Here is a 14,194-nt window from a genome sequence, read left to right as displayed (position 1 = left end):
GACGGGGCTGTTCACGGGGTGGCCGTGCGCGTGGGGGGGCACCCGAGGGAGGAGAAGGGAGGTTCCCTCTTCAGTACCGCCTGCTGTGTGTGCCGTCTCTCTGGCTCGCATGGCATTGCCCGACCCCTCGCAGCGGTGAGGGCTCGGTCCTTTCTAGGCAGCAGAGAAGCCCTGAGGAGAGTGAACGTCGAAAGTTGGGATCCAAAGGGAAGTGATTATGTTTGAAAAATGAAATTATCAACACATCCAGCTCTTCAAGACTCTGACTTTATTTCTGGTTTACGTGTTTTTCTTGATTTAAAGTTTATTTTTAGCACCTGGTAATTAAAACTGTACTAGAGGTTCCCAAAATGCCCATGTCTGTTGGTGGAATTATCCTCAATGAACACACTTTGCAAAGACTCCGTAAGTACAAGGAAGCAAGTGCTGGTCTCTGGGCTGTGGCCCGTCTATTTAAAGTGCTCACCTGCCAGCGCGTGTGTTTATTTTTGTCGTGCCCAGAATTGCTGGTATACGTGGGATATAATTTTAAGGATTCTTAAAATGAGAGTGTATGAACTGGAACAGGAAAAAAATACATCTTTACTTTTACCACCGTCTAACTTAAATCCATCCTTTTATTTACAACGGAGCCCACAGATCCTAGTAATGACAGCAGCAGCTGTGGGTGTGTCACCAGTGAGGGTCACGGAGGGTCTGATGGCACCTTACAGTTGGGGAAACGCGTGCGTGTCCTTGCCCGTACCCTCATCTCCAGCTTAGTTATCACACTCACTGCTCTCACGTAATCATTTGAAGATAGGCAAAGAAGTGGGTAAATTCATAGATCATAAATTCAGGTTATTTTAAAAAGTTAATTAATTTTTAAGATTTTATTTATTTAATTTGACAGAGATGCAGAGAGAGAGGGAACATAAGCCATAAGCAGGCGGAGTAGGAGAGGGAGAAGCAGGCTCCCCACTGAGCAGGGAGCCCGATGCGGGGCTCGATTCCAGGACCCCGGGATCATGACCTGAGCCGAAGGCAGATGCTTAACGACTGAGCTACACCGGCGCTTCAAATTTAGGTTATTTTTAAAATTGTACTTCATCATAATTAATTCTTCAAGCTTCTAAGTTATTCTGAGAAAGAATCCGTATGTTTCACCAGACTGCCAAAAATATTTATGATCTGAAGATGCCGAGACCCCTGGCTGAGGAGACCAAGGGTGCTGGGACTGCCCTCAGGACTGGGAGACTGAGGTCGTCTGGGTGGATTTTCCTGTTGAAGACTAATAAAAACCCTCCCAAAAAAGTATTAAAAAAAATAGATTTGAAGTATCAGATGGCTAAAAGGGTCATGAGGAATTGCTGAGTCAAGCCTGTAGAAAACAGAAGTCTGGGAAGGGCGGCCGAGCACCGGGAACCACTTCTGCTCCGGCGCATATACCTGGTAAGAAAGGAGGAAACATAATTGGCCACAGTCAGGAGTAGACGAGGTGTCCCACAGGCCCTGCCAAGAGCACAGGGGTCACGTGCTCTGGGCAGCTTCGAACGCAGACAAGTTTAGCAGCTTAGACGGAGTGGACTAGATCTCCCCAAAGCACAAGTGACTGCGACCCACGCATTATCTAATAGGTTTTAGACAGCCCCTTAACCGTTAAGAAAATTTCATTCACAGTTTTTAAAACTCTGCAAAATACACCTGTAACCCAGTTGGTTTCACTGGGTCATTTATCAGCGTTCAGAGTTAATGCCAGTTCTTCTCATTATCTTCCAGAAAATATAAGAAGATGGAATACTTCCCAACGAGACCAGATTTACCCTGATACCAAAACCAGATAAATGAATTACAAAAAAAAAGCACACAGTGTCCCACATGAACATAGATACAGACATCCTTAACAAAATGTAGCAGACCGAACCAAGCAGTGTGTAGAAAGAAGTGTTTTACCATGGCCAAGTGGGGTTGTTTACTGCCGAGATGCATGACTGATTCAGAATTCAAAAACCTGTCTGTGTAATTCCCTCCTAGGCTAGTGAGGAAGAATCACACGGCCCTGTCAAGTGTTCAGAAAAATCATTTCACAAAATTCAGTACCCATTTGTGACAAAACGTCAAAGAACAGGAGTAGAGGGGGCCTTCTTCAGCCTGATAACGCATATCTGCTCAGTGCCCTGCCGTTGACACCGTGCGAACCAGTGACAGGCCACAGGCCTCCCCGAGGCGGCAGCGACGGCTGGGACCTGGACATCTGCCCGCACCATCCCACTCGAGAGCCCAGAGCTGGCAGGTGTGGCCTGTGCACTGAGGCAGGGAAAGGAGCTAACAGGCATTCGGATCACTGAGGGACAGAAAGACGGTCCCAATTTGCAGATGACATGATTCTGTACACAGAGAATCCCAAGGAATCCATCAAAAAACTCCTAGAGCTAGTGGGAGTTCAGGTTCAGCAAGATCTCAGACTAAAGACCAACATAAAAACAAAAGATTGCATCTCTGTATACTAAGATTTTAAAGATAATACCACTTAAATTGTTCCATAAAAACGAATTACCAAGGTATAACCCTAACAGTATCTGTGTGCCGAAAATTACAAATGCTGGTGAAAGAGGTCCGAGGAGGCTCGAGTTTTGGGAGAGGCAGATACACCGTGCTCGTGGACTGCACGTGCTTGCACAGTGGAGAGATCCGTTCTCCCCAACGGATTCCTAGCAGAGTCCCAGCAAGGTTTTGTGTTGTTATTGACACGACAAGATTATTCTAGAATTCATACGGAAGAGAAAATAGAGCCAAAACAGTCCTGGAAAGGAAGAACAGTGTCGGAGGAGTATCGCTGTTAATGTGGCTGCTGATGCGGCTCATCATGTCGCTGCACCTGTCAGGACTGCGGATCAGCCGAGGGTCGGACGCACGGGTCAGGGAACTGGCAGCAGGACCACACGGGGACCGCCGCCCGCTTCCGGCAAAGCTGAGGTCTCGGCTGAGGTCTGGGCAGCAGTACGCCGGAGCCGTTGCCCAACCACAGGCAAAACACAGGAGCCCTGACCTTCACCTCACTGGTCCTGCGAGAGAGCAGCTCAAGTAGGACGCCGAGCTAGATGCAGCACGTGCTGCTGTGGGACTTCTGGTTGAACATAGAAAACTTCGGAATCGAGGGCTAGGTAGAGAGTTCTAAGGTTTCGCATCAAAAGTGTGATCCGTAAGAGAAAAAAAGCAGTAAGTTGGACTTCATCAGAATTAAAAACATTTGGTCTATAAAAAGTGAGGAAATGACAAGCTGCCGAATGGGAGAAAGTGTGTGCCAACACGTCTGATGAAGGTCTTGTAAGTAGAAAACGTAAGGAGTCTCAAAACTCGGTAGTAAAAACCAGCCCACGTAGAAAATGGGCGAAGACATAAACAGATGTTTCACCGGGAAGGATGTTTGCCGGGTCGCACGCTCGGCACAGCGGCAGCGAGGGGCTGCCGGACGGCCGGAGCAGCACGCCGATGGCAGCAGGATGGGGTACTCACGCGCCGGGAGGGCTTGGGGTGGGCGCGTGAGCCCCCTGAGCACGCACGTATTGCGTGCCTCAGCAGCTCCCCCCACAGTGTTTGTCCCACAGACGTGGGGCTTCTGCCCACAGCAGACGCGGCCGTGAGTGTTCCCCGCAGGTGCACGTGTGACGGCAGGAGCTGGGAACGAGACCGACACAGAGGCAAACACTCCAAGGCCGGTGGGGCCGGCGGCGAGAGGCAGGGCCCGACACACTCGCTGCATGAGCGGATCTCGGGGGACCATGCAGGGTGACGAAGCCAGTCCCCACACGGCCACGCTCTGAGAGCCATGCTGGGAAGATGGAGGAGGGGGCGGGCGGGGCTACCCCCCAGGAGGCTCTGTATCTGACGTGGTGATGGTGGTCATGCAGATGACATCTGTGACATCACACACATGTCTACGTGTGGGGACAGGCCCATCTCCTGGTCTGGATGCCGCACTGTGGCACGGAGGGTTGAGTACTAGGGGTGATGAGGGGGCGTCCGTGGGACCTGCGGTACGGCCTCTGCAGCTTCTTGCGAATCTGTCGTCATTGCAAGATAAGAATCCCGGACCGGCCATGTACTGCCTCCCAGACACACTCCCAAGACGGAGGGACACGGAGACTCTGGGAGGTGAGGGTAGAGGTGAACGGGGCTCTCACCCTGAGAAACTAGTGTGACAGGATGAGAAAAGTAGACTTCGAGTGGGGGGTGCTTCCTAGAGAGACGGTGGTGGTCCGCACCGGGGGCATCAGGACCCTAACTGGGCCGGTTCACGTGGGCAGCTTCAGAAATACGGGAAACGGAGACTTCGGGGACGGCAGAGAGAAACGCTCCAGGGCAGACCTGAGAGCCAGGCTCCGCGCACTGGGGCCCGGTGGGCCAGACCCAGCCCGCAGCTTGTGCTTGCACCATCCTACGAGCTAAGAGTGGTTTTTACGTTTTTGAAGAACATTCACCAGAGACTCTACAAGGCCAACAGAGCCTGGCGTATTAACCGTCTTGGCCCTCTACAGAAAAAGTTTATTGAGTCCTGCTTTAACCCGTTCCTCTGCAGAGCATGGAACAAGCAGAGGGGAAATCACTAAGGGTCAGAGGCTGAGAGCACAGTGAACACAGGCCCTCCTGGCCCCACTGGCTCCCAGAGTTGCAGGACACTGCGCTCGGAGATGGCTGACGTGGACCGTGCAACCGTCCTAGAGCCCCCGCTGGTCTCAGACCATTGAGGCCATCCTTCTGCTTTCTGACAACAGTGGGGATGATCTGAAAATCAGTAATAACAAAAATTAAAACAGTCACTTGAATATTAAATAGAATATTTCCAACTCATGTACAAATAGAAATCACAGTAGACATTATGAAATAATTTGAAGACAGTGAAAATAGTCATACTGAAATGAGCAGATAAAGCCAAAAGCTGTTCTTAGAAGGAAACTTACAGCATTAAAGTGAATGTTTGAAAAGGGAGGCCCAGAGCCTGTGGCATGAGTAGATGTCTCAGTAATTAGAAATGAACAGACCAAACCCAAAGAGGACGGTAGGAAGCAGATAGTAAACGAGCAAGAATCAGTGACTAAGTGGCCGATCTGAGGAGGAAGAGGGCCCCCCTGTAGCACCCGTAGGCGCTGAGGGCGCTAGAGCGGGCTGCGTGGCTGAGTCCGTTCAGCGGCCACTGGGTTTGGGCTCAGCTCAGGGTGAGTGGGGTCAGTGTGCGGTCAGCGTGAGGTTCTCGCTCGCTCTCTAAGGTAAACAAAAATCTTTTTTTAAAAAGATAATCAGGATATTGGGAACAACACTATACCAGTAAAATTGGGAAGTTGGTAAAATGAACAAACTCCTTGAAAAACCCACCATAGGGACGCCTGGGTGGCTCGGCTCAGGTCATGGTCCCAGGGTCCTGGGATCAAGCCCCGCATCGGGCTCTCTGCGCAGCGGGGAGCCTGCTTCCCCCTCTCTCCCTGCCTGCGTCTCTGCCTACTTGTGATCTCTTCCCATCTCCGACAAATAAATAAGTAAAATCTTAAAAAAACAAAACAAAACACCGTAGTAAGACTGGAGTGTGATGATGGGGAGTCCGAATGGTTCTGAATCTCCTGAGGACTGTGAAGGAAACCCCAGACCCCACCGGCCCCTGGCCAGCGTCCCCGAACCTCAGGAGGAAGTGCCACGAGGGTTGTTTGTCCACCTTGTCTTAACAGGCCCAGCCAAACCGGGGGACCGAAGACATGAGAACACGTGAAAACTAGAGGCCATTCTGTTTCGTGAAATAAATTCAAAGCTTCCACACAAAAATTAGCAGACAGTCTGGCTATACATAACCTTGATACAAAGTTAACGTTTGAAAACCAGTGCGCTTCGCTATAACGCAATAAATAAGTAAAAGCATATGTTTTTGTTAGTAGATGCAGGAAAACTTATGGTTCAGTTCAGTACTTGGCCATGATAAAATCTCTCAGTAAGTCAGACTAGAAGGCTGCTTCCTTGATGTAGCAAAGATTAAATCTACAGTAGAAATCAGACTTAATGGTGAAATACTGAGAGGTTTTTTTTCCTGTCTAGTGGGAGTGAGTCGGGGGAACTTTTTTTTTTCTTTTAAAGATTTTATTTATTGGACAGAGATCACAAGTAGGCAGAGAGGCAGGCAGAGAGAGAGAGAGAGAGAGAGAGAAGCAGGCTCCCCGCTGCGCAGAGAGCTTGATGCAGGGCTCGATTCCAGGACCCTGGGATCATGACCTGGCCTGAAGGCAGAGGTTTTAACCCACTGAGCCACCCAGGTGCCCCTCGGGGGTACCTTTTAGCACTTTGGTTAAACAGGGAGCCTTGGCAAGAAAATCAGTCTGAGCAAAGAAATATAAGGTGTAGAGTTTAAAAGAAATAAAACTTAACCATCTTTGACAGATGGCACGATTGTATAAATGGAAAATAATTTCTACAGATCAGCCCTTAGAATTAGTAACCAAGGGGCGCCTGGGTGGCTCAGTGGGTTAAGCCTCTGCCTTCGGCTCAGGTCATGGTCTCAGGGTCCTGGGATTGAGCCCCGCATCGGGCTCTCTGCTCAGCCGGGAGCCTGCTTCCCCACCCCACCCCCTGCCTGTCTCTCTGCTTACTTGTGATCTCTCTCTCTCTGTCAAATAAAAAAAAAAAAAGAGTTAGTAACCAAATTTAATAGGTGCTGGATACAGAGTCGGCATATACAACCCACACGAATGCTGTAAAACAAGGCAAGTAAAAATAACCCCCCGGATTTTTTTACGTTTACACTAACATCAAAGGAAGAACATGAAATAGCAAAAAACAAAAGCCGTACAAAATGTCTACATTGGCAGACGCAGCGCTTCTGAAAGAACCTAACGTGAGACCCCCCGTAGAAAGGCGTCTGTGGACCCCAGAGTCACGCACAGAACCCAGGAGTTCCCCGTGGGCGCAGCGTGTGCTGGGACAGTGGGGACAGCCCCCTGCTCGCTGTGGTAGCCTCCCAAGGGGTGTCCCCAGAAGCAGCTGGACACAGCAGTGCCCACTGCCTGATTCCTTCTCACAAATTCACGAGCGTGCAAAGCCAGTCGCAGTTTGAGCCTTTGGCTAGCGCTCATGGCTCCGGGGCAGGGAGGGCACCGGGGAGGCTTTCTGGGCATGGCAGCGTGTGCTCTGTGGCCCAAGTGTAGGCTGCACTGTTGGTGAAAATGTGGTACCTTGTGGTACACGTGGGATCCGTGCTCTGGACGGGGTGGACCTTCTTTACAACTTACTCTAAACACACAGAGGTGTAGAAGGGCAGAGCACAAAGCGTGAACAAGAATTGTTTCTGTTGTAGAAAAATCTGCCAAGTTAGAGAAGTGCCTCCAGCACATGGAGAAAATATGTCAAGTCTGTGTCTGGGCGCCTTTCCCACCAGCTGCTCTGACCGCATGGTCACCGTGGTCCCAGCGCTGGGGTGAGAGCCCCTGGTGATGGGGCTGGGGTGGGGAAGCTCAGGGCTGCTGGAAGTCTGCAAGGAGGAAGTAGCAAAGCTGGGACGTCCTAGACTCCGGTTATCCTGTGGCGCGTTGTCCAGACCGGAGGGCTGAGCTACGTGGGGCCCCGAGCCCCTGAAATGTGGCTGGGGCATCTGAGGAACAGTATTTGATTTGGGCTCCTCTTAAATCAGATACCACATGGCTCCTGAGTCCTGGCTAGGACTGCGGTTCTAGACAGACAGTGACAGCACGTGCGTGGGCGGGGACGTGTGGGAGCTCCATGCGCGGTGAGGCCGACAGCGCTGCAGGGCGGTGGCAGGGGGCGCGGCAGCGGGCACGGGCCTCACCCGGAGGCTCCTGCAGAGCAGAGGGAGTGAAGACACCCACTTCTAACTACCCGGCGTCCCCTCAGCCCGACGGACCTGTTGGTGGTTGCTCTTTCTAGGAGAATGTGGAAGGCTGTGCCGTACGGCAGACACTTTCATTAGACCCTAGACGGAGGCGCCTGGGGGTTCTGTCAGGGAGGCGTCTGCTTCGGCTCAGGTCATGATCCCGGGGTCCTGGGATCGAGCCCCTCGTCTGGCTCCCTGCTCAGTGGGAAGCCTGCTTCCCCCTCTCCCTCTGCCTCTCCCCCTGCTTGTGCTTGCTTGCTCTCAGATAGTTAAAACCTTAAAAAACAAAAACCACACACACCCCTTAGTTAACTCTGGGGTAATTGTAGCTCGTGATAACTTTTGAAAAATGATGATCAGTTTTGTTTTAATAAGCAAAGTGAATCCTTACTTACTAAGGGGATGAAACGTCTGTGACTTTGTTCACAGTTTATTTTGGTTTTATAAACTGTACCGGACGTGCGGTGACACCTAGAATAGCCACTGTGTAATTTGAGCAGCATCGGTCAGGCAGACACCGAGGAACTCGGTAGACACGAGCGAGGTTACCCGTTCACGTGGGTGCGTCGGCACGGGCCCCGCGTCCCAGAAGCGGACGTGGCTCCGTCCGTGCGCGGAGAGAACGTGTGACGTCACAAGAAGAAATACTTAAGGTTCGTGTGACTTAATTTGTAAAAAGTTACCCAGTCATCAGTGCTGTGAGGTAATGAACCCGTTTATTAGGACAACTGAGTGCTGCTTAAGCATACGATGGCCTCGCTGGTGGCTCACACCGTCCTCTCTCAGCCTCCTTCCCTGGCTGTGTGCCCGCAGCCGCTGACCTTGCAGTGTTCCTGGTGGACCGTGGCTCTGACCTGTGGAGGGGCAGTTCTGAGTTGCACACACAGGTCCGGGCGAGCATCTGGGTGTGCATAATAGGTGTGTGAGAGCATGCACACTCGTGCTGCGGCTCCCCTCCCGCGGCCGCGGGGCTCCCCGAGGGCCTGGGGGCACAGCACACGTGGCTGCCGTGCAGCGCCGAGGGACGGGGTGTCTCCTTCCCCACGCGCGCGTGACGACTCCTCTCCGTTCTCCGTCTGCGCCCCACAGCTTGACTACATCGACCCCCGAGCCGTGCAGCTTGGCTCCCTCCTCGTCCGCGGCCTCACCACTCTGGTCTTGGTCAACAGCGCGTGCGGCTTCCCCTGGAGGACAAGTGACTTCATGCCCTGGAACGTGTTTGACGGGAAGCTGTTCCATCAGAAGTACCTGCAGGCGGAGAAGGGGCACAGCGCGGAGGCGCTCGTGGAGCAGAACGTGAGTCCACGGTTCCTTCGTGTTCGAGACAGCGGGTTTGAGGTCAGGCGCTCGGAGGAGCCCTAGAGCTCCGAATCCTGGGCCAGACATGGGTTCTGTGTGTCCTGTGGCCGCTCTCCTGGGATGGGCAGACCAGACCTCCTTCCCAGAGACCTCCCTGTGGAGAAGGCACGTGTTCCCGGGCTTAGAAATTCTAGTTTACACCGACCGTGGGTTACGTGGTTGTAGTTCCTGTGCTTTCCATAGAGGCTTATTCCAGAAAGGCAGGAACACGGGTGGAGAGGCCTAAGGCTTCAGCGTCACCAGATCTCATAGCTTCTCCCAAAATACTGCTAGAGGGCTTGAGGAGCCAAAGCCCCGCTGAGGGCCGGCAGGGAGCGCCCCACCCAGTCCAGCGTGGCCCCCTCTTCACGGCCTTTCTCTCCCTGGCCTTCTCCAATCAAGGACTGTTTCCCCAGAGGTGCCTTTGCGGACGTCAGACTAATTCAGTAGGAATAATTGTCTTCACTTGAAAACATCCCCTGGGGGCTGCTGGTTCCGTTGGGAATGTGGGCTCTGTGATAGCCGGCTGTGCTCGTGCGCGTGCTCCGTGGTTCCTGGGAGGCCTCTGGGGAGGGCCCCCGCCAGGCTCCCAGGGAGCGTGTTACAGTGGCCTCAGGGAGGTGTGGGACCCTGCGGCCGCCGAGCAGTCACCGTCCCCATGAGGTTAGCATGTGCTGTGCTTCAGTTGGGTACAAGGCCTCTGGGGAGATGCTGCCGACCCTGTGCTCCTCCCAGACTAATCACCAGGGTGTCCTTCGGGATTTGGAAGCCACTAGTATTGCGTGCAGGCACCCGCGGGGTCGTGAGGGAGGGTGTGCTCAGATCGGGCTCGTCGCCGTGTGCGGAAGCGGGGAAGGGTCAGAGCAGACAGCAGACAGCAGAGCCCCAGCTGTGGTCCCGTGTCTGATGTGTTTGGGGGTCTCAAATCTGGGCCTCTCCTCAGCTGGCCACACACGGGGTGACCACAGGTTCAGGCAGGCGAGGCCCCGTGTCAGCAGTAAAGGACCGTTTTCTGAGAACCTCTTGTCAAGTCTCAGTGTTGAAGGAAGTGCTCCCCGGTGTCCTTGGACACCACGGCCACCGTTGTGTCTCCTGAGTGTGTGCATCGGCCTGACACGGCTCCCGCCGTCTGCTCTGTTTGCAGAGGTCCCGGCTGACCAAGTTCCACGCTCTGAAGTCAGTCGTGTGCGAGGCGTGCGTGAAGGAAAACAGGCGCATCGTCAGCCGGCGGCACGGGCGCTCCCAGCAGCCAGGTGGGTGTCGCGGGCCTCGGCCCCGCCGGGCGGGCCTTACGGTGCGGGGTGCCGGCAGCCGGCCCACGAGACTGGGAGAAACACGCACTCGCCACGCTCGGCGCTCCCCGCCAGTTTCCCTTCTGTCCCTTCAGGAAAGGTGTCCCCCAGAGATCGCGCCTGCTCTCCCCATGACTCCAGCTCCCCAGTGGCCTGCACCGGCCTGCAGAGCTCCCCGCAGCCAGAGCCGCTGCTGAGGTGCTGGTTTATGTGACCAGAGTTTCGTTCTTCTCAGAGTAGACCTTGGCATGTAAAGAAGGCAAGCGGAACGGAACAGAAGCAGCCTCGGTTCTGTCAGGAGAACGAATGTGGACCGATAAGGCGTTTCTGCGTCGTTTCTGTGCTCGTTGTGGTGACCTGCACGGTGTGTGTCCTGCCTGTCCCGACCCACCAGCTTCTCCCGTTTCCCATGCGCTGTTTCCTAAAACAGAGCACCACAGTTTGCGAATTAGAAGTCACCGTGTAGTCAGAGTTCGACACGTGTTGCCGACGTGTTTTCTACAAACCACCTCTGCGGCTTCACTAGTGACGAGGAGCTGCTGTCCCCTGGCCCCGTTTTCCGGTGTGGTGTGTTAGTCACGTGATAGGCGCACAGTGTGTCTCACTGACCGGATGAGTCTCTGTAAGTGCAGGTGACTGTCGTGGGGTCCGCTTGTTGAAGAGTCTGATTATTTCACGTCCCTCTTGGGTTAGGATCCGTGCCTGTCAGTCCAGCAGCTCCGTCTCTGTGCTTGCTGGAGCTTGAGAACTCCCCTGGGTCCTGCCCCGCAGACTGTCTGCTGGGCTCTGCTGGGCACTGGCTGGGCAGGACTCCTGTGTCCGGTGCCATGTGCGGGGCCTGAAGGAAGGAGAGGGGCTTCTTCCTTGTTTCCCAGGAGTCAGAGACTCCCGTCCTGTCTTAACCCTTTCGTGCGCCCTTTAGCTTTCTCCTGCCAGCTGAGGAGAGGCCAGATTTGAGACCCCCAAGCAAGAGCTTATTCCTCTCAAAACAGATGTGCAGCGCTCTGCCTTTGTTGCCTGCACAAAGGCCGGCCGGCGGCCCGTCCTGCGCACTCAAGAGTCTTGGGATCCTGGGCGGGAGCCACAGGTAGCAGGATGCAGGCCGCTGTCAGCTGGTGGGAGGCGCCCAGACTTTCTCATGTACTTTCTAGTCGAGGCAAGTGGTCGGGGTGTCAGAGCTTAGGAGTCTCGAAGAGGGAAGGGCGCCTGGGTGGCTCAGTGGGTTAAGCCTCTGCCTTCGGCTCAGGTCACGATTCCAAGGTCCTGGGATCGAGCCCCGCATCCAGCTCTCTGCTCAGCAGGGAGCCTGCTTCCCCCGCCGCCTGCCTCTCCGCCTACTTGTGATCTCTGTCTGTTAAATAAATTAAAAAAAAAAAAAAAAGGAGTCTCGAAGAGGGAACTCGAGGGTGGTTAAGTGTGTGGGGAATCGAGGGGAGGGCGCTCCTCGGTCCAGCTCTCGTGGTCCCGGGACCCCTGCCTACCCACAGCCCGAGCCCTGGAGCCCCGGAGGCAGGGTCCGTCAGAACCGACGACCTGAGGACCTGCTCTGGCCCAGCGTCTGCCAGGCCGCTCGTCTCACCTGCATGGGGTCTCCTGGGGACCGTGTTTACATTCAGACACCCACCGCCCTCCGCCCCCAGTCCCAGCTGTGGCCCCTCAGTCTGCGTTTTTCACGGGCTTTCCCTGTGACTTAAGGAAACCGGAAGTTTGGGAAGCGCCGACCTGGTGCCACCTTGCTTCCTTCTTAGACGTGATGTGTCCTTGGGGTTAGGTGTGTGGTGGCCTCCTAACGTGTGCTGATCTCGTGTCCCCACAGGCAGGTGGGGGAGGCAAGGATCCGGCTCCCACAGGACGAGCTCTGGGTACAGCCGGGCAGGCCGCGGACAGCACTGGAGGGACCAGGGAGCAGGTAAGAGGCCGGCGGCCGGCGGTGGCTCACGAGGGCGTCGCGCCTGGGCTGGAGGGCCGCCGGCGGACAAGGGCCGCCGGCGGACAAGCGCCGCACGTTCTGGTTGCGGACTGAAGCGCAGGCTCAGGCTCCAGGCCGGTCTGTCCCTGCTCCTTGCCGCTCATTCTTCCCTTCCGGATCCTGTTCCTGACAGGCTGCTCGGAGGGAGGCTCTTGTGCAGCTGTCACGCACACGCGTCGCTCTAACGAAGAAAGAGCACGTGGCGTGTTCTGTGGCTTGGCTTGTATATGTGGGACCCTTTAGGGGATCCAGGAAATGAATCCTTCACTTCTTGGGTGTGTAGTACGGATGTATTGACCATTGCTGTAGGTGTCCCTCTCACGTGCTGTCCGCTGCAGGGTCCCCCAGCACTGGCTAGTGGAAGCACCCACTGTCACCTGAAGCTACCAGACGGCCGACCCAGTGGGCATAGTGGCCTCTCCCCTGCCACCTCCAGGCCCAGGGCGGCACGTGGCGACTCCACCCGGACCTCGGAGTGTTGCTGCCGATGCAGCGTGTGTGGGACGAGGGCGCGTCCGTCTCCCTCACCTTGAGCTTTCTTGAGGTTGCTTCTAACGTTGAAGCAACTGCTGCTGATGGAACAAAACTTAAAACAGGGCACCCAGGGGACACAGAGGGTCTGTCAGCCGACCTGGGGTCAGACCGTGTCAGCCACCGCCACGGGTTTGCATCCGCGCGGCGAGCAGGCGTCTGCAAGGGCGGGCTCGGCGCTTTCACGCTGCGTCCGCTGGGCGGGCTGCCGGCCGCGGGTAGAGCTGCGCCGCCCGAGGTCCCAGGGGTCCTGTGTGGGGAGGGTCCCCCTCCCTGGGCTCCCGGAAGCCCCAGGAAGTGTGCCTGTGTGGCCCTGCGGCGCTGGCTGTCTGCCTCTGCTGAGGGCTGGTGGGCAGAGTGCACAATGCCGGCTCCTAGCCCCTTAGGATGCCAGGCCTTCCTCCAGCGACCGGGAGGGCCCGGAGACGTGTGCGGGCAGTGCCGCCTCCCCGCGGTCTTCTTGGAGGGGTCCGATGAGGTCCTCCTGAGGGTGTTACGTCCTCAGAGTCTGGTGAGAGGGAGCAGACGCTTCGGGGGTTTGTGCACGGGAGGCAGGGCCCCAGGGAGCCACGTGGGGCTGGAAGGGCAGCGGGAGGGAGGCTCACGGGCAGTGAGGTTGGCGGACAGCAGAGGAGCGGTGCTTCCAGGGCCTCACAGCCTTGGTCAGAGCCCCAGAGGTCACTCCAGATGAGTTGCTGCCTGTGTCCGTTCTGGGCGCGTTACCTGTGGCCGCCGGCCTGCCCTGCGGAGCTCAGAGCCTGCACCCCTTCTCCACAAAGCTGTTTGCGGATGCCCACAGGGTCGGAATCAGGCTCCTGTACCGTTTGAAGTTCAGTGTGCACTGGGCCGGGAGCAGAGTGGGGGTCCAGCCCTATGTGCCCAGGTAGCCCACGTGTAAGTAGCAGGAGCCTGGGCCCCTGTCACCCTTGCAGCTGTGGAGTCAGACTGCTGCGACCCAGGCCCTCCAGGGAGGGTTAGAGCACAGCTGCCCGGCTCGGGGAGCAGGGTGAGGGCAACCCCGTTGGACAGGTTTCCGGCAGCTTGACATGACAGGGCGTGCCTAGTCCTCCCTGTGTCCCTCCGAGCAGATGGCAGAGGCCTCCGCAGTGGCACCTCTCCGTGCTGTCACTGGTGTGGGAAATGGTGACTGACATTCCTCTTAATCCCCTCGGGCCTGGGCTTGTCTCCTTTCCTTCCTGCCGGGTCTCCGGAATCAGG

At 55.6% G+C, this 14,194-nt stretch overlaps 1 protein-coding gene across 1 annotated transcript in view; it reads left to right on the top strand.

The window, feature by feature from the left end:
- FAM120B (family with sequence similarity 120B) overlaps positions 1 to 14,194 on the top strand; it is a 77,829-nt gene that overhangs the window by 42,655 nt on the left and 20,980 nt on the right. Inside the window, 3 exon segments of the mRNA XM_032338412.1 lie at positions 8,936 to 9,142; positions 10,329 to 10,437; positions 12,293 to 12,385. Coding sequence (XP_032194303.1) covers positions 8,936 to 9,142; positions 10,329 to 10,437; positions 12,293 to 12,385 — 409 coding nt within the window.

Source organism: Mustela erminea, chromosome 4 (assembly GCF_009829155.1).
Source record: "Mustela erminea isolate mMusErm1 chromosome 4, mMusErm1.Pri, whole genome shotgun sequence".
Lineage (NCBI taxonomy): Eukaryota > Metazoa > Chordata > Mammalia > Carnivora > Mustelidae > Mustela > Mustela erminea.
Note: the sequence above shows the minus strand (reverse complement) of the source record. Positions and strands in the feature narration are given on the sequence as shown.